Source organism: Natrix helvetica, assembly GCF_964273705.1.
Source record: "Natrix helvetica genome assembly, chromosome: 2".
NCBI lineage: Eukaryota > Metazoa > Chordata > Lepidosauria > Squamata > Natricidae > Natrix > Natrix helvetica.
In genome coordinates, this window is record NC_138552.1 from 173,653,554 (window position 1) to 173,672,424 (window position 18,871).

General features: G+C 37.4%; 1 protein-coding gene across 3 annotated transcripts in view; it reads right to left on the bottom strand.

Annotated features, from left to right (window-relative positions):
* CEP162 (centrosomal protein 162) overlaps positions 1-17,662 on the bottom strand; it is a 49,533-nt gene extending 31,871 nt beyond the window's left edge. The window contains exons 1-8 of one of the 3 annotated variants that reach the window (XM_081942130.1): positions 17,487-17,662; positions 14,986-15,082; positions 9,574-9,683; positions 7,836-7,959; positions 3,417-3,539; positions 1,900-2,049; positions 1,149-1,335; positions 177-244 (exon numbers count right to left, since the gene is read on the bottom strand). In XM_081942130.1, the coding sequence (XP_081798256.1) occupies positions 177-244; positions 1,149-1,335; positions 1,900-2,049; positions 3,417-3,539; positions 7,836-7,959; positions 9,574-9,633 (712 nt within the window). In that variant the 5' untranslated portion in view covers positions 9,634-9,683; positions 14,986-15,082; positions 17,487-17,662. The remainder of the gene's footprint in view (positions 1-176; positions 245-1,148; positions 1,336-1,899; positions 2,050-3,416; positions 3,540-7,835; positions 7,960-9,573; positions 9,684-14,985; positions 15,083-17,486) is intronic. The other 2 variants (XM_081942129.1, XM_081942131.1) reach the window with 2 other exon arrangements.
* Positions 17,663-18,871: the final 1,209 nt, after the last annotated feature.

Sequence of the window (18,871 nt, forward strand, 5' to 3'; positions counted from 1 at the left end):
CTTAAGTAACTCTTGACTTATGAAGAACTGCCTGTTACATTAATGTAACATCTCATGACTGCCTTTCATGGATCTGTACGATGAAATAATAAATTGACAACATCCTTTGGAAATCAATACCATGTAAATAAATAAGTCATTAAACGTAGGTTACTAAGCAAATTGTTTGAAATTACCAAATTTTTCATGACTCATACATTCACTGTCATTTTCTTCTTTTGTCTCTTTCACTTGAGGCTGGTTGCTGCAAAATATTAGGAATGACAAAATATTTTTCTCTTCACACTTGATTGAGGGTATTCATTCTAATGCTATGCTGTTCTAACAGCAAAAATATTCCAACCATCCCCAGATTTTTCCTAAGCAACTAAAGGCAGGCAGGATGGGTGGAAGTAGTCGGTGAATATCCATGTCAATTTTTTTAAAAAAAATACAGAATCTGTATTTAAAAGGAAAAAAAAAGCTATAACCACCAATTTTCCTTTAATTATATTTATAGATATACAATTGAAAAAATATTTTAGCCCATGAAGGCTTTAGTAGTGAAAATTCCTTTACTAATGAATCTCTGTCTAGTCCAGTATTCAATTAATAATGTATTGCTCCTAGATTGTATCTGCATTAATCCTAGTTTGGACCTAAGAAAAATACTGTAAAAATACAGACGGCCACTAAACATTTGTTTGTTTGTTTGTTTTATTGGCCACCCATCTTACCACAGGGTAACTCTGTGTGGCTTATAATCGTAAAAGGTAAACATACAGCTAGCTAGCAGAGCTAGGCCTTTAGGCTCTTACAAAAGGTCAGGAGGGTTGGATTTTTTCCAATGTATTTATGTCTTATTTATGTTAACATTGTGAGGTGAGCATTTTCATAAATGAACAGAATCACAAATGGTAAGCCATTTTTCTAGTCCATCCATGAATACCTGCTTGTTTCCCATTTCCAATCTCACTTTCTTGTTCGGCTTCCTTTTGTTATCCATAAGGTGTCACTTTCTACTCTACAGCTTCCACCCTACTTTTCAATGCTACCATAAAGTATGAATATTTATTTAGCACAATTTGTTTTCACAATGTTTCATTGTTATATTTCCAAACTACTGTAATTCAACATATAACTACCATTGTTAAATTTGTTTGCTTTACCATAAAAATGTGGGCAGGATTTCAGAATTATTAGAATCTAGTTCCTTATTTAATTTTGAGTAGTCGATGGTAGAGGATGCGCCTTTCTCAAGGTCAGCAAAAAACTTCTCCTTTTCTTCTTCTTCTTCCAAAGTATCCAATCCATCTCCCAAAATATTCTCACTGGGTCCCAAAGCAACAACTGAATCTAAATGATAAAAGAACCAGAATATAGATAACCATATGAGTTTATACCTTAGTACTGTAACTGCCAAATGACTTTCAGACATTTTTAATAAGAAAACAAGAATATTAGCATATGGTTCTAAATTCCTATTTGTTTAAACATAGGAAGTAAATTCAAGACTACAAAGGAATGTGTGGGCAGACTGGTTCCCAGTGGAGAAAAAAAGAGGAAAAAAGAAACATGCTTTTGTCTCTGTATAGCAGGATAGATTTGTGAGCTCATATGGTTTGAATGAACTATTGGACTGGGGCAATTATACAACTAGTACAGAAACCTAAAGCCCATGTATTTTCTAGAGCTGAGTTGTAAAACACTCCTTGAATCAATCAAAGTGCGTTTTAAATTGTGGCACCAGGGTAAAAATAAATATATAACATTGTTTTGAAGTGACCATTTCATTTCTTCAGAACTATGCAACATAAAAACCATTTAAAAAAAAACAGTCTATACTTCCAATATATTTGTTAGCAAATTCTTAAAATATAGTACAGTAAAAGAGACTTTTAATGTCAGAAGCACTTTTACCATTTGATTCCAAACTATCTTTGCTTAAAGAGACAGAAACACCATGAAGCTGCGGGAGCTGGAGGTCTTCTCCAAAATCTTCATCTGCTTCCTCGATAGAAGGAGAAAGCTTCCGTGATTTCAGAAAGCTATTGCTGGTCTCACGTATACCTTAAAACATAGCCAGGAGGGAGGGGGAGGGGGAAAACATGGAATGAATATTGATAAATCTATACTCAAACACAGAAATACATTGAATGATGGGTTCAAGTACATTGCCTACTTAAAATCTCCATTTTCAAAACAATTTACATATTGCATTTGGTCTAAAAAGTTACTCAAGAATTGTGATGTGAAAAGTCATATTACCAATGTATGCTTTCCACAGTAGTCATTGGATTTTATGGCAATTAAATTTGTTAGCACAACAAAATGATAACCCTATTTTCTAGATTACTGTTAACAAACAAACATCCAGTTCTCATTTGTTTCATTGATAATTTAAAAAACAAAAAACTAGATTCACACCACAGAACCTAGGATCTACTTATCTTATAAATGTAATGTATTTAAGGATAAATTATGTTACTGAAAAATATTTCATATTTAAATAGTTCCATACAACAGATTTAACTACAAAACGTAAATTTTTTAAAGGTTGGATTATATATATTGTTTTGAACTGAATGCAAATTCAACTGCAGTACAGAGAGAATAATTGTTTAGCTGCTCCATGAATCCTAAATATACAAGTGAATAAATCGCTTTATAAATATAATTGGAATATAATTTTGCTAAAAATTACACAGAATATTTACCAAAATATTTCAACCGAACTCAACACATTTTGCAACAGAAGGTCTATCATTTAGATGAAGAACCAACATCACCTTTATACAATGCACGCAGCTAATTTATAGGACTACTTTTAAAAATATAGCTTTCACAATATGGGCTCTCACTTGATTGACTGGCCATCGAAGAGATCAAATAAATATCTCATATGCTTGTCATTATCTAAATTTGAATCACAGCAGGATTGTTGTAATTTTTCAAAATGGTGCATTTAAACATTAATTCATATTGGAAAGTCTTTTAACAATGGCTTATTACATGGCTTTTGATTCAAAACCAATTTATAGAATTAAATATTTCATAAAAACATAGGAAATTTCCACCTAGCTCTTTACTGACTGGTGCTTAAGGTTTAAAAAAACTCACCTAAAAGGCAGTCCAGGAGTAAATACAATTGAATACCCTGATTCGTAGCGATTCAATAGATTTTCAGATTAAAAATATTTTCAATTCTGCTTCTAGATGACATAGGTTAACTAATCTTATATATATATGCAAATTAGCACCCTCATTTTAGCAAGTTCACTCCACTTGAGATTATAATTGGCAACAACTCACACTTACTTGATCAGAAAAATTAGTAACAAAGTAAAAGCATAGTTACTAGAAATAAATTAATTTTGAGTCACAACACATCATAGCTAACATCAAACATTGGCATTTATAAACAGGAAATCCAGTACCAGGCTCATTATCTGAAAATGATACCCTCTTTTCACAATCTTCAGCCACTGCATCTGTTCTTTGCATACGTTTCTTCTCATTCCCTTTTGATAAACTTTTGATAAACTTGCTCTTTTTTGGAACTTTGGAAATTCAAGAAAATAACAGAAAAGATTGCAACGGTGAGTGAAAAGTAAAATCAAACCACCAAGAATTTAAAAAAATCAGAGTAAAGATAGCGTTGATTTCTAGACATGTCAGGTATGAAAGTTTGGAAACAGAAAAGATTTTCATTTAAAAATAATAGCACCCAAGAGCTCTAATCATTTGCTTGAACTAATAATATATGAGATAATTTCCTCAAACTATAGAAAACACTGCTAAATCGAAGAAAAGAAATTGCAATGCGCTAGCAAGCATGTATGTAGGTGGTTTTGTTTGTTTTATTTAGAGCTGAATTTTAAGTTAAATGTCGCAAATCTAACTTTTCTCAAATAACAATAAAATAACAAAAATAATAATTTATACTTTTAAGCATTATTTCATTTGACTGCACTTCTGGATGGTTTACTTTCTCTTTCTTATAACTGAGGTAATGCCTAAACAGACATTTCCAGATAAACAATCTATTTTGAATTATACGCAGTTTATATATTGCCTTTCTATTTTTGAAATTATTGCAAGAAAAGTGTCACGTTTCAATAATAATAATAATAATAATAATAATAATAATAATAATAATAATAATAATAATAATAATAATAATAATAATAATAATAATTTCTTCTGCAAAAACATCCCAGAAGCATTAACACTAAACAAGCATTTTGATTCTTAGACTGTGTAGTCCCCAAACCTTAATAGCTATAATTGAATTAACGTAACATTGAAAACCTCAAATTTGCAAATTACATACTCATTAACAATCTAAAATTGTATAAATTTACGTAATGGGATTCCAAAAACTGATGAGTTTTGCTCCCAATGGCATAAGTGTAATAATTTATCTTTTCCACTCTAGTCCCCTGCTCTCCTAAGATGTCTGGACTTATACGGGAAAGGACATTTGGTAAAAAATAATCTCTCTCCTTATTGTGATTGGAGAATCTTTCCATTTGCAGAATTGCAAATCTAGCTTAAGGCTAAATAACTGAATTTGCTTTTATCATCTCATTGCTAAATATTTTTTTTCTTGTACTTTTTTCTTTCATTAGAAAGAAGAATACTTCAAAGTATCTGTTTTGAAATGGTAGCTTAAGAGCTATAAATATTATAATGGGTTTTTTCTTTACAAATGTTTTATATTAAAAACAGGGCACTGAATTAGGAATTTTCATTGCAAACTTAACTCTTCACAAAACTGAAATACTTTACAGTTCATTAAGCTTTACTACTATCTACAAAATTTTATCGAGTTCCGGTTCCGGCGGCAGCGGCGACGGGCAGCTCTCTGCCCGCTCCGGCTCTCCGGTGGGCTTCCCCACTCCTTGGGGGGCACAGGACACCCCTCAGAGGGGTCCTGCCGGAGGGGCGGCATCGCGGGGAGTTCCTGCAGCGGCGGCGGCCGGTGGGAGGTCTCTCGCGCGCCCAAGGCACCGGGGAGCAAGATCGGAGGGCGCTTCGCGTTTCTGCGCCTCGCGCCTCGCTAAAGCCGACCGGAGAATGCAACAATAGAAGGAAGCAGCTGCGGTGCGGTGAGGTTGCTTCTCTCTTCATTCCCTATGCTGTAGGAAGAATTATTCAGCTTTTTTTAAAAAAACAACTTTCGGAGTATTCTGGAGGCGCGGCTGGAGGAAGGGGGTTTCCCCCCCCCCCCTTGGACAAGCGGCGAGGAAGAATTTTGCTCTCAGCCCCCGGGGAAGGAGGAGGGGGGAGAGCCAACGAATGAAGCCTCACCCAGGTTGAGATGATTTTCTTTTCAACTTAATTTCACTTTTTACTGTGATTTGAGGACTTTTGGAACTTTTTAAAACTTTGTTATGCCTCTGTGCCCAAAACTGGCAGGGCAAGATGGCACACTTCCGTTGTCTTTATGAATTGTGAAACCTGACTCCACCTTTAAAATTCAGGCTTCCGGTCTTTGTCTCCGTGTCTCCCAGAGGAATCTCTTGTGGATTGGTACTTTTTGAACTTTCTAGGGGAAACCTTTCATCTATTGCCAGACTTATTAGAGAGATTCTCTTCTGCCTGGTTCTTCTGCTCCCGGACCTCACCTGCCTACCCTTCTTTTCTAACTATTTATCTTATATATGGACTGAATTTCTAATGTTATAAAGGATGACATCCAAAAGACCACCTCCTGGGAAACCTGGCTTTGCCACGTCTGCTCCAACATCTGTAACATCCAGTCCAGCCACACAGTCAAAGATAACAGAACTGATGCAACCTAAGACTATAGAGATGGACTTTCAACAAATGCTTCAACAAATTTTACAGGGCCAGGAGGAAATCAAGAAACAGCTAAGGGAAATGAAAGATGAAATTAAAGAAAATCAAGCCCAAATTTATAAGAACTCACAGAGACTGGATCTTGTGGAAGTGGGGGTGGAGGAGGTGAGGGGGGGGGGTGGAAGCTGTGCAGAAAGGGAACAAAGATCTTGACATCCAACAGATGAAATTAGAATTTGAGAGAATGTCCTATTATCTTAGATTTCAAAATGTTATAGAAAAAGATGGGGAAAATATAAGGGACATCATGACAAACATTCTGGCTGACTACACACACAAAGAAAAACAACTGATGGGGTGGGATATAGACCTGGTTTATAGAGTGAACTCAGCTTACGCCAGAACACACAATGTACCCAGGGAGGTTCACATCAAATTCCTTAGAAAAAGCACAAGAGATGAAATTCTGGGTGTACAAAGGGGGCAAGCATTGACATATCATGATATGGAGATAACCATTCTGAAGCAGATCCCTAAGAAGATTAGAGAAAAAAGAAAAAATTATTCGCAATTAGCGAATAAATTATACCAGAAAGGGGTGTGGTTTAGATGGTTGATGCCTGAAGGTATGCTGATATTCTGGGAGGAGACAAGAATTAGAATTAATTCACCCATAGAGGCGCAGGCCTTTATGGAAAAAAATAAAACACTCCTAGAGAAACCACCAGATACTACAACGGACACGCAGGACACGGGAGGGGCCAGAGCTCTGCCAGTGGAGGGAGATGGGGCAATAGCAAGAAGACTCAGATCACAAAAATAAACAAGAAAATCATATTATTATAAACTGACCGAAAGTGAAAATGGAATTATATTTGGATTTTATACTGTAATGTTTAATTTGATTGAATTTAATAATAGAACTAATATGCTGATTGTAATCAATTATATACTAATGCATTATATATAAATGTATACTATGGGTATGGAGGGAGGGGGGCCTCACACACTTTGCAACTGCCAAAATTTGTATACCTGTCCATTTACCCTTTTCCCTATAAATCTTGAAAAACCAATAAAATTTTATTATAAAAAAAAAAAAAAATTATCCAATAGTGATCATTATTTGATTATCACCCATTTCAGAAAGTATATTGATCTTCACGTTGCTTCTTTCAACTAAGTTTCATTAGAGGACAGGCAACAGAATAAATGATTTATGATTAAAGTCCAATGTTATACAAAAATCCCAATCTACATTATTATAAGACAGTGCCATACGAACAAATGAGGAAATTTGCCAGATCCAAATATTTGGGTATTTAGTTGGAAAGAATGTTCTAAGTGTTCCTATACAATGTGCTTTACAGTTTAATAATTAATTTCTCAATGAACATATGAAACACCTTAACAATACGATTCCTTGAATATTTATTTGGAATGGTACTTGATCTCTAATATATATGATTAAGAATGTAAGTTTAACTTCCAATATCTACTTCTGAATCTTATTTGTTTATGTAAATATGGAGACAATCCCACAGTGCTTTGAAATGTTATAAAAAGAATGAACTTATTTATAGTTGCTCATATAATCAGTTTATTAAATGATTAGCAAAAAATATAGGTAGAATATAGCACAATACAGCTTCAAGCAACTCCTGAAACAGCCACCCAAACTCAGAAAAAGACATTATGTTTAACACTGTTAAGCACCTCTTTAAAAAAAATAGTCCTACAATTTCTATTTCATTTTCTCTCCTTCTCTAACTCCCTCTCATATACACACATAAACAACCCCATCTCTATACATATGAATAAAATTCAGCTTGAATCAATCCACTTCAGATTGAAATCATGTTCACTGATTTACATGCAGATTTAGTATGAGTTGTTATGTATCCTAATTCCCAGGCTAGGTGTGAGAGACAATTACTCACCGAAAATTTACACACACAGTCATGTATATATAGACACAAATAAGAGTACAAAAGTGATTCACTGACACCTTGTGGCAGAGTTGTTACATAGACTAAATTTCAGTACCATACCATCATCTGAATCATCTTCTGTTATCCACCATGGCACAGGATGCTTTTTATTTTTAGACTGCTCAACCGATTCAGGAATAACATTTTGATTTTGTTCATTTCCAAGTGAATCATCTGAAAGAGACTGAATAAAAAGAGAGGCTACTTACTATTTATTACTGCTTCACTTTTATGAGCCAGCCACGTTTAAGCATGTTTAAACTGTTACTGATTTCAAGGAAAGTTAACTCTGTGTTTAAAATACAGCGGTTCTTAAAATAAAATTTTGCACTGAACATGTCTGTAATAAATTGTTGGACGAGGTCACATTTTTATGATAAAGTGTAGTATTTATACGATGTTACTAGCTATTCCTCCAACAGTAATTAGCCTACAGATTCATCTCTGATTATTTTCCAGATTCTATTTTCGATCATTTTCAATTCCAATGTGTGGTTCCTCTTCAAGCCACGCTTTTTTTTAAAATCTTTTTTTTAATTGGAAAAAACGATGCAAGAAAACATCTTTACAGATTTTCTAGAATACAGATCATGTATAACAGTCTGAGAGCACAGGAGATAAAATTTGCAGGGCAGAAGGGGTATTACAACTGAAAAGTATTGGATTATATCTGTGGAAATTCAACATTTTGGGGCAACATATTTTTATTTCTGCTTAGATTTTGTCATGTTCATCAAATTAACACTGTCCTCATTTTACAGTTATGTATGCCAATTTTCAGGCTTCCCAATCACTAGAGTTCCTAAAGAGCACAGAATATCCTTATAGAATCCTTAAAGATCTCTATGTTTACAACACAAATGTATTTGTAGATCCTTTTAGTGAAAGTGAATTCACTCATACGAATTATGAAAATAATTCTTCTGATAAGCCATGCAGTTTAATTATTATGTTCTTCTTTGCCAATACTGGAAGAACCAAAGTAGCAGCCAATCTAATTTGAAACACACTTTGATATTAAAAATTGTACTCTGTTTTGGTTTAGTGCTCGTAGCAGAACTATGCCTGGAAAATTTTTTTTCAAAGTGAAGACACAAATGGCCAGGTCAAATTCATCCTTAATGTAAGTGATTTTTTTAAAATTACTAATCAAAAGAAGCCATTTCAGAGTACAAGCTTGCATAAATCCAGATAATTTATAATTTATATTATAAAATATAATAACATAATATAACAGAATAGAATATATAACAGTATATTACATAGATATATACAAACATGCATACATACACACATGCTATCATATAATAGATAATAAAAAAGCAATGGAGATTATATGGCACAATGGTTGAACCTTTATAATAACTTTTTGTTCACATGTACTGTATGAATATATAGGAGCAAGGGTGTATCTAATGGAGGCCTTCAGCTTATCCTGCAAGATTTGTCTGAAGATGGAATCAAAGGCATACTTGAAATTGACAAATGCCTTAATACAGCACTGCTTGGGGTTCTCTAGAGCAGTGGCACCAACCTTTTGGGCACCAGGGACCCAGGGGGAGGGGGGCATGGTTTTGCATGCTACCTATATCCTGCACTTGTGCAGATGAAGCTTTCCTTGCTTGTGCAGCCCAGTTCCAGATAGGTCGCGGACCAGGGATTGGGGACCCTTGCTTTAATATAAATTAATATAAATATGAGTTGATGTCAGGATAAGACATTTAACAATATTATAGAAAAGGGCACAATATTCTACTGTTACACTGGAAACAGACAAATAATAAAAATATATCTGTACCTCTTTTAAAAACTGCTCAAACTTTTCATCTAGATCTTTAATTGAAAACCGGTGAGCCATAGTTAGCAATAGAGTTCAACTTCCCAAGTCACTGGAGTGATCAACAGATCCTGAAATGAAAAAAGGAGCATATAATTATTGTGGGAAGATTTTAAATTTATTACTTTCTATACTTACATTATAAAACTTCACTTGGCCTATAATGAGGGTGGACTATACATTTTTCCAAATGCATCACCAAATTTAAGCTCTTGTTGCACTGGGGCAAGGAATGCAAAATCCATATAAGTTTAAAACACTCTTAGATTAAACTATAACTGTTTCAACAACCTCCAGAGAAACATCCTAATTTAAATTGGTACTTTGTTCACATGCATGATATGGCATTTTGCATTGATGGTGCTTCCACCATAGTTCTCAATTCATCTATAAATAATGCTTACTATTCATCTTTGCTTACTCTTCTTCTTCCACATAACCACATATGGTAGATAGTTAGCAATTGTTTTTGTATTGTGTAGCTATAGATAGCAATTTCGTATATTGTTATACCACAATATACAGGTAGACCTTGACTTACGATCACAATTGAGCCCAATTTTTTTGTTCTTAAGTGCGATGTTTGTTAAATGAGTTTTGCCCCATTTTACAACCTTTCTTGCCCCAGTTGTTAAGTGAATCACTGCAGTTGATAAGTTAGTAACCTGGTTGTTAAGTGAATCAGGCTTGTCAGAAATTTGCAAAAGGTGATCACATGACCCTGAGTTATAAGTTATAATACAGTTATAAGTATGAACCAGTTGCTAAGCATCTGAATTTTGATCACATGATCATGGGGATGCTTCAAAGATTGTGTGAAAAATTAACATAAATCACTTTTTTCAGGGCTGATGTAACTTTGAAGGGTCGCTCAATGAACTGTGTTAAGTCAAGGACTATCTGTACAGGCTTGTAAGGCTGTTGGTTTTCCAGCTGATAAGCCCAGCATCTTAACCGCTAAGCCATATGCTGCCCTATAGATATAGCCATTTTGTATAATATGTTATATATTCAGTGTTAATACAATACAATACAATACAATAGCAGAGTTGGAAGGGACCTTGGAGGTCTTCTAGTCCAATCCCCTGACTAGGCAGGAAACCCTATACCGTTTCAGACAAATAGCTATCCAACATCTTCTTAAAGACTTCCAGTGTTGGGGCATTCACAACTTCTGGAGGCAAGCTGTTCCACTGATTAATTGTTCTCACTGTCAGGAAATTTCTCCTCAGTTCTAAGTTGCTTCTCTCCTTGATTAGTTTCCACCCATTGCTTCTTGTTCTACCCTCAGGTGCTTTGGAGAATAGTTTGACTCCCTCTTCTTTGTGGCAACCTCTGAGATATTGGAATAATGCTATCATGTCTCCCCTAGTCCTTCTTTCTCTTAAGCTAAACATACCCAGTTCCTGCAACCGTTCTTCATATGTTTTAGTCTCCAGTCCCCTAATCATCTTTGTTGCTCTTCTCTGCACTCTTTCTAGAGTCTCCACATCTTTTTTACATCGTGGCGACCAGAACTGAATGCAGTATTCCAAGTGTGGCCTTACCAAGGCATTATAAAGTGGTATTAACACTTCACGTGATCTTGATTCTATCCCTCTGTTGATGCAGCCTAGAACTGTGTTGGCTTTTTTGGCAGCTGCTGCACACTGCTGGCTCATATTTAAATGGTTGTCCACTAGGACTCCAAGATCCCTTTCACAGTTACTACTACTGAGTAAGGTATCACCTATACTGTACCTGTGCATTCCGTTTTTGTTGCCTAAATGTAGAACCTTACTCTTTTCACCATTGAATTTCATTTTATTAGATAGTGCCCAATGTTCAAGTTTGTCAAGATCCTTCTGTATCTTAAGCCTATCTTCTGGAGTGTTGGCTATTCCTGCCAGCTTGGTATCATCTGCAAATTTGATGAGTTCCCCATTTATTCCCTCATCCAAATCATTGATGAAGATGTTGAAGAGTACTGGGCCTAAAACAGAGCCTTGGGGTACTCCACTGCATACTTCCCTCCATGTAGATGCAGTTCCATTGAGAACTACACGTTGAGTGCGGTTGGTCAGCCAGTTACCAATCCATCTGGTGGTGATGCTGTCTAACCCACATTCTTCTACTTTATCTAGTAGTAGGTTATGGTCTACCTTATCAAAAGCCTTACTGAAGTCCAAGTAAACTATATCAACGGCATTCCTCTAGTCCACTGATTTTGTCACATTATCAAAGAATGCAATAAGATTAGTCTGGCATGATCTGTTTTTGACAAATCCATGTTGGCTTTTGGCTATTACTTTGTTTGCTTCTAGGTGTTCGCAAATTCGTTGCTTGATTATTTTTTCCAGAATCTTTCCTGGTATTGAGGTTAGGCTGATAGGTCTGTAGTTTCCTGGATCTAATTTTTTCCCTTTTTTGAAGATGGGAACCACATCAGCTCTTTTCCAGTCCTCTGGTAGTTCCCCGGTGTTCCAGGATCTCTGAAAGATATAATTCAGTGGTTCTGAGATCTCGTCTGCTAGTTCCTTCAGAACTCTGGGGTGTAATCCATCCGGTCCTGGTGATTTGAACTCATCTAGGGTAGACAGATGCTCACTTACCATTTTCTTCCCTATTTCAATTTGTGTTCCTAATTTTGTGGTGCTGCTTTTGATAGGTTGGACTGTTTTATCCCTTTGTGTAAAGACAGATGCAAAACATGAGTTAAATAGTTCTGCTTTCTCCCTGTTGCTTGTCACCTTCTTGCCACTTTCTCCTAGCAATGGACCAATTGTTTCCTTAACTTTTTTCTTGTTTTTAACATGTTGGAAGAAGCTTTTTTTGTTAATTTTTACTTTTGTGGCAAGCCTTTCTTCATTGTGAGCCTTAGCTTTCCTCACTTCATCTTTACAGGCTCGGGCTATTTGCTGATATTCTGCCTTAGTTATGTCCCCCTCCTTCCACTTTTTATACTTACTTTTTTTGTCTTTCAGTTTGTCAGATAGTTGTTTATGCAGCCATGCTGGTTTCTTTTGGGAGCTGTTGTTTTTCTTCTTCATTGGTATTGTGTTAGACTGGGCTTTTCTAATCTCATTTTTCAAAATTTCCCAAGCTTCTTGAGTTGTTTTCCCCTCGAGGATTCTCATCCATGGAATTTTTCCCAAGCTCTCTCTAAGTTTATTGAAATTAGCTTTCTTAAAGTCCAAGACTCTAGTTTGACTTTGTTCTACTACTTGTGTTTGGATAATGTTGAATTCCAATATTGCATGGTCACTTGCCCCCAGGGTTCCTATGGCTTCAACACCTTCTATCATTTCCTCTCTGTTAGTGAGAATTAAGTCCAGTATGGCTGATCCCCTTGTTTCCTTCTCTACTTTTTGGAAAACAAAGTTGTCTGCTAGGTTTGTTAGGAACCTGTTGGATCTTCCACTTGGTGCAGAGTTTGTTTCCCAGTTGATGTCAGGGTAGTTAAAATCTCCCATTACTATTGTGGTATGCTTCCTACATACCTTAGTTAGCTGACTAGCAAAAAGTTCATCTTCTTCCTCTGCTTGGTTGGGTGGCCTGTAGTATAGACCTATGGCAATGTCAGTTCCCCCACAACCTTTAATATTGACCCAAATGCATTCAAGATAGTTCTCATTATTGTTGTGCTCTATTTCTGTAGAGACATAGTTATTTCTTATATATAGTGCAACTCCACCTCCTCTTTTATTTGGTCTATTTCTTTTAAATAATTTAAATCCTTCTAGCTGTATGTTCCATTTGTCAGTTTCATCCCACCAAGTTTCTGTAATGGCAATAATATCATATCTGCCCTCTTTTACTTGAATTTCTAATTCTCCCTGTTTATTCCTCATACTCTGTGCATTGGTATATAGACATTTGAGTCCATTTTGATTGACCTTGTGTTTACTGTCTACATAACCTGTATTATGCCTGACTGCCCCTATTTTCTTGCCACTTGTGTGATTCATGCACATGGTATGACAATCACTATTACATGCTTGGTTTTGCTTGACAGCAGGAGTGATAATCTTACCCACACACACATCTATGTTACATGCATTTATAACCCTATGAATTTTAGTTTGCTGGGGACAGAGATGTTCTGTATCTATTAATTCTCTGTCCCCGCTCTTCAGTTTAAATGTTTATCAAGAAAATCTGTGAATTTAATGCCAAGTAACTCAGTTCCTTTCTTGGATGGGTGCAACCCATCTCTTTTGTACAGTTTTTCATTGGACCAGCTACAGGCTTCATGACTAATAAAACCAAAGCCTTCCCTTTTACACCACTCCTTTAGCCAAACATTAAACTCTGCTACACGCTGGCCCTTCCCTTTTTGTTCCTTATATACAGGTAAAACCTCTGAAAAGATAAGCCTACAACCTATACTATTAAGTTCATACCCCAAGTTCTGGAAATCATTCTGCACAGAAAGTACATCTTTCTGGGATAGATCATTAGTGCCAAGATGTATAATAGCATCAACGTCACAGTCCTTACTTGCATTCTTGACTATCTTAAGAATACGCCTCTTGTCTCTGCTGGCAGTAGCACCTGGCAGACACCTGACCTCTTTTAAAACCTCCTTATCCTCTCCTAAATTAACATCTCTTACGATTGAATCACCAACCAGAAGGTGACTTCTCTTTTTACATACCTTGATCTTCTTCTGCGACTGATGTGTGATACCTGGTTCCCCTTTTTGCCTTTCCGAAGAAAGTTCTTCGTTTTGGACCACGATCCCCTGCTTATTTGACTCATCATTATCACAACTACCTTGACCTATCTCTTTAGTGTTAATTGTTAATTGAAAAGAGCCTTCAAGTCAGTTTTGGGGGAGTTATGAATAGAATGATTCCTACATTCTAATTCTGTAGTAACAGAATAGATCTTCTGCGGCAGCCCCTCCCCATTTCTCATTCAAAGCTGTTCTGTATTTTGAGACACCTTCAAAATGGTGGTGGGAATATGGTTGTAGGGTGAAGTGGTATCTATATCCTTTCTATCACCGCCCAATGAAGAAAGCACTAGGTTCCATCTGTTTACTTACAAGCATTTATGCAAGAGACACAACCATTATATTAATACCAGTTCACAAAGGCTTTAGTTTTGAGATGGACTATACAGTCCTTGCGATGAGGACATGTGTTTTATTAATATTACTCACTAAAGCATACTAATGGACTCAAATAAACTTTCAAAACTAATTATAACCAGAAAACTATTAATTCAATACATATTTTAAAAACATTTCTAATGCTGATTTCTAAATACCATTATTTCAAAATATTATGCTGTTTGTCTCTCTTTATTTTTAAATATGCAATGTTCATACAGACATCAATAATATTTTTACACCAAATTTAAACAAAAATATTATTGACTCATACTAACCAGACAACGATCCAATTCTATATTCTTGATTCAACACAAGTGGACAGCCACATTACAAAAGACTTCATTGAAATAATTCAAAATCCATCAGTGTGTACTGTTAATGAAAAAGAAAGTGTTTGCAGAATAATTTCTAATATAAATAAATGTTTTAAGCTCTTTAAGTATAGCAACCAACTTCAAAATTATTTATATTTCATTATTTTCTTAGTAATCCCTAACACCCAACTAACCCATATTCTGATCTATTAATTATGTGATCTTTATGTCATAATGTATCCAACAACTGTACCTAATTTAATCTTCTGCATGGAACAGTTAAGCAAAACAGACCTGATTAGTACAGCACTTGGATCAGGAAACACTAGGCTACACTAGGAAAATGGTAGTTTCATATTGTTGGAAAGAAAATATGACTGAATGCCAGGAGTCAAACTCAAATGGAGTAAGACTACATTTTAATCAATTTCATTAGCATTATATCCTGTCTTTTATACTATAAAGGAGCTCAAGGCAGCATATACAGTGCTTCCTCCTAATATTTTGCCCCAATTATCACTCCCTTATGAGATAGATTGGACTTAAGAGGGAATAACTGGCTCAAAGTCACCCAGTAAGCTTATGGCTGTGATATACAGCCTGGGTCTCCCAAGGTCTCCAATACTTCAATCACTACATCTATCAGCCTCATTACATTTGCAAACTTCAAATTTATCTATGTCTGATTGAAATTTAAATGCAGCAAGGAGCAAGACTCATAGAACCCAGCAGTATTAAATAGGCACAGTTTGGATCACATTATCTGTCTTTCCTATTTTCTACCAGTTTAGACAGATTATTTCAGAACTCGTCAATGTGTCTTTCTTCCATTTTAGCATTTTCAGTGAAAACCACTACCATGAGATTAGACTGTTGGTCCATTATGAAAATACTCTGCTAGTCACCAAACTCAATAGGTAACATAGGTAGTCCTCAACTTATGACCACAATTGAGCCCAAAATTTATGTTGCTAAGTGAGAAATTTGTTAAGTGGGTTTTGCCCCATTTTACGACTTTCCTTGCCACGTTTGTTAAGTGAATCACTGCAGTTAAATTAGTCACACAGCTGTTAAGTGAATCGAGCTTCCCCATTGACTTTGCTTGTCAGAAGGTTGCAAAAGGAGATAACCTGACCAAAGGATGCTGCAAACTGTCATAAATATGACTCTGTTGTCAAGCTTTCGAATATCCGTTGTGTCATGATGGGACGCTACAACGCTTGTTAAGTGTGAAAAACGGTCACAAGCCACTCTTTTCAATGCTGTTGTAAACTTTGAACAGTCACTAAATGAACTATTGTGAGTCGAAGACTACCGTACTGAAACATTCACTGTCTTTCAGCCTATAAACCTCAAAGGCTTTTAAGAAAGCCTTTCAGAAGAGTTTAATTAACCCTTTTCTTCAAGGCAACCTCCAGGAAATCCGAGTCATTCAACAGGGGACGCTTAAAACCCGAGGCAAGAGATGCAAGATAAGGATGAGCAATTTCAGGTCACTTTTTCGCTGACTTATAAAAGCCTAATAAACGGCTCTCTCTGATCAGACAGTACAGCAAAAATATGGACGATCTTTAAGGGATAGCAAAGAATTCCTGGCAAGTAGATGGCGAAGAAACGGAGGTAGTGACAGATTTTATTTTCCTGGGCTCCAAGATCAACGCAGATGGGGACTACCGCCAAGAAATTAAAAGACACTTGCTCCTGGGGAGGAAAGCTATGGCAAATCTAGACAGCATACTAAAAAAGCAGAGACCTCACCCTGCCAACTAAAGTGCATGTATTCAAGGCTATGGTTTTCCCAGTTGCAATGTATGGCTGTGAAAGTTGGACCATAAGAAAGGCTGGGTGCCAAAGAATTGAGGCCTTTGAACTATGGTGCTGGAGAAGACTCCTGCGAGTCCCTTGGACTGCAAGGTGATCAAACCAGTCAGTGCTAGATAAGATCAACCCTGACTGCTCTCTAGAAGACCAGATCCTGAAGATGAAACTCAAATACTTTGGCTACCTAATGAGAAGGAAGGACTCACTGGAGAAGAGCCTCATGCTGGGGAAGATTGAGGGCAAAAGAAGAAGGAGGCGACAGAGAATGAGGTGGCTGGATGGAGTCACTGAAACAGTCTGCCTGAGCTTAAACGGACTCCAGAGGATGGTAGAGGGCAGGAAGGCCTGGAGGAACGTTGCCCGTGGGGTCGCGATGGGTTGTGCACGACTTCGCAACGAAGAACAAAAAAGAATTGGAGGGTCTCCCCTCTCTCTCTCTCTGCTATCCCCCCTCCCCTGCTTATGCTATGCATACGCCCCCTGAGCGCCCATTTCTTCTGGGAGCATCTAGGCGAGCATCCATGGGGGGAAGGGAGAGTCGGAATCTGGAAGCCAAGCCGAATACCGTATCGCGAAAGCGGGATTCGCAACTAGCAGGGAATTAATTATCCCTCGATCAACCCCTCTGCAGGCCTTCCTACCGAGGACTGAGGGAACGTAGAGTCACGCCGCTCCGGCCCCGCGCAGTTGCTGCGCCAGCCGCCCCTTCAGGAGGCAGTGAGGCGAAGGAGGTCAGGGGCCGACTAAGTTCACCTGCGGAGGAGGAAGAATCGGCGAAGGGAGAAGCCGTTAGACTGAAGAAAGTTCCGGGCATCGGCGGAGGGGGGAGAGTGTAACCTAGGCAACCAACTGAACCCGGGCGGCCGCCGTAGCGCAAAAGCCAGCGCTCAGTGCCGTTATAGGTTACGTGCCGGTGACGTAGATACGGAGAAGGCTTATGAAAAAAAGGCTACTTTTCCGTCTCCCCGTGGTCACGTGACGCAAACAGAACTCCGTGTTATCTAAAAGGGCGGGAAGGGATCTGATTGGGCGGCGGCGAAGGAGGGCTTTGAAGTGGGTTTTGCTTCAGTCTGGGGATTTTGCGCCTTGATACTTTTCCATTGAAGGGAAAAATGGCTCCGACCTTCGGCGGCTTTTCGGCGGCAGGACCATTATTACCTTCTCTGGGACGCACAACAGCAGTACGTCCCAGAAAACGCCGCGGTACATCCTGCTAAAGGCAGGGCAAGTTGCTAGTCCTCTGGGAAGCTCGTTATCGAGAGGCTGCCCCTAAGGACGGAGAAAGCCTCCTTATCTGGATTCTGGGCTAGTCCCCAAAACTGGACTGCAAAAATCCAGACGATCGTAAAAAGTGGATGGCCAAGAGGAAGTTTCCCCGCTTCTTCTTTTTTTTTTTACGACCATCCGGATTTTGGCAGCCCGGTTTTGGGGACTAGTCCAGGCTCCAGATAGGGCGGTTTCGTCCATCCTTAGGGCCTGCCTCTTGATGCCGTTCAGATTACTGAATTTATTTTAAGCTTCTGAGATTGGTGATAAAAAAGAGCTACCTGTGAATCCGAAAGGTGTTTTTTCAGGAGGCAGCTGGATTTTCTTGTTTTTCTTTGAGGACGTTTTGCGTCTCATCCAAGAAACTGGCTTCTGATACCAAAGAAGCTTCTTGGATGAGAAGCGAAATGTCTTCAAAGAAAAACAAAATCCAGTTGCTTCCTGAAAAATCACCTTTGGGACAACCGTGGCCTGGATGACTGAGAATCTCCACTGACTTTTAACTACCTGTGAAGTTGTGCCTTGTCCTGAATATGTCATCTCTGTATAGTATTTGGTTTGTGTGGAAAAGGTGGCGATATCAAAGCTGGAGGGGCATCACGTAGACCTCTAAATGATTCCCTCTCAGGGCCAGAATCCAGTTTAAAGCATCCCTGATGGATGGTTTGGGAAGAAGTGTTACAACTAGTGTTATCCATATATGGAGTTAAACATTCTGTTCACAGAAGCTTTTAATAATGCAAATGATCTGCATAAGAGG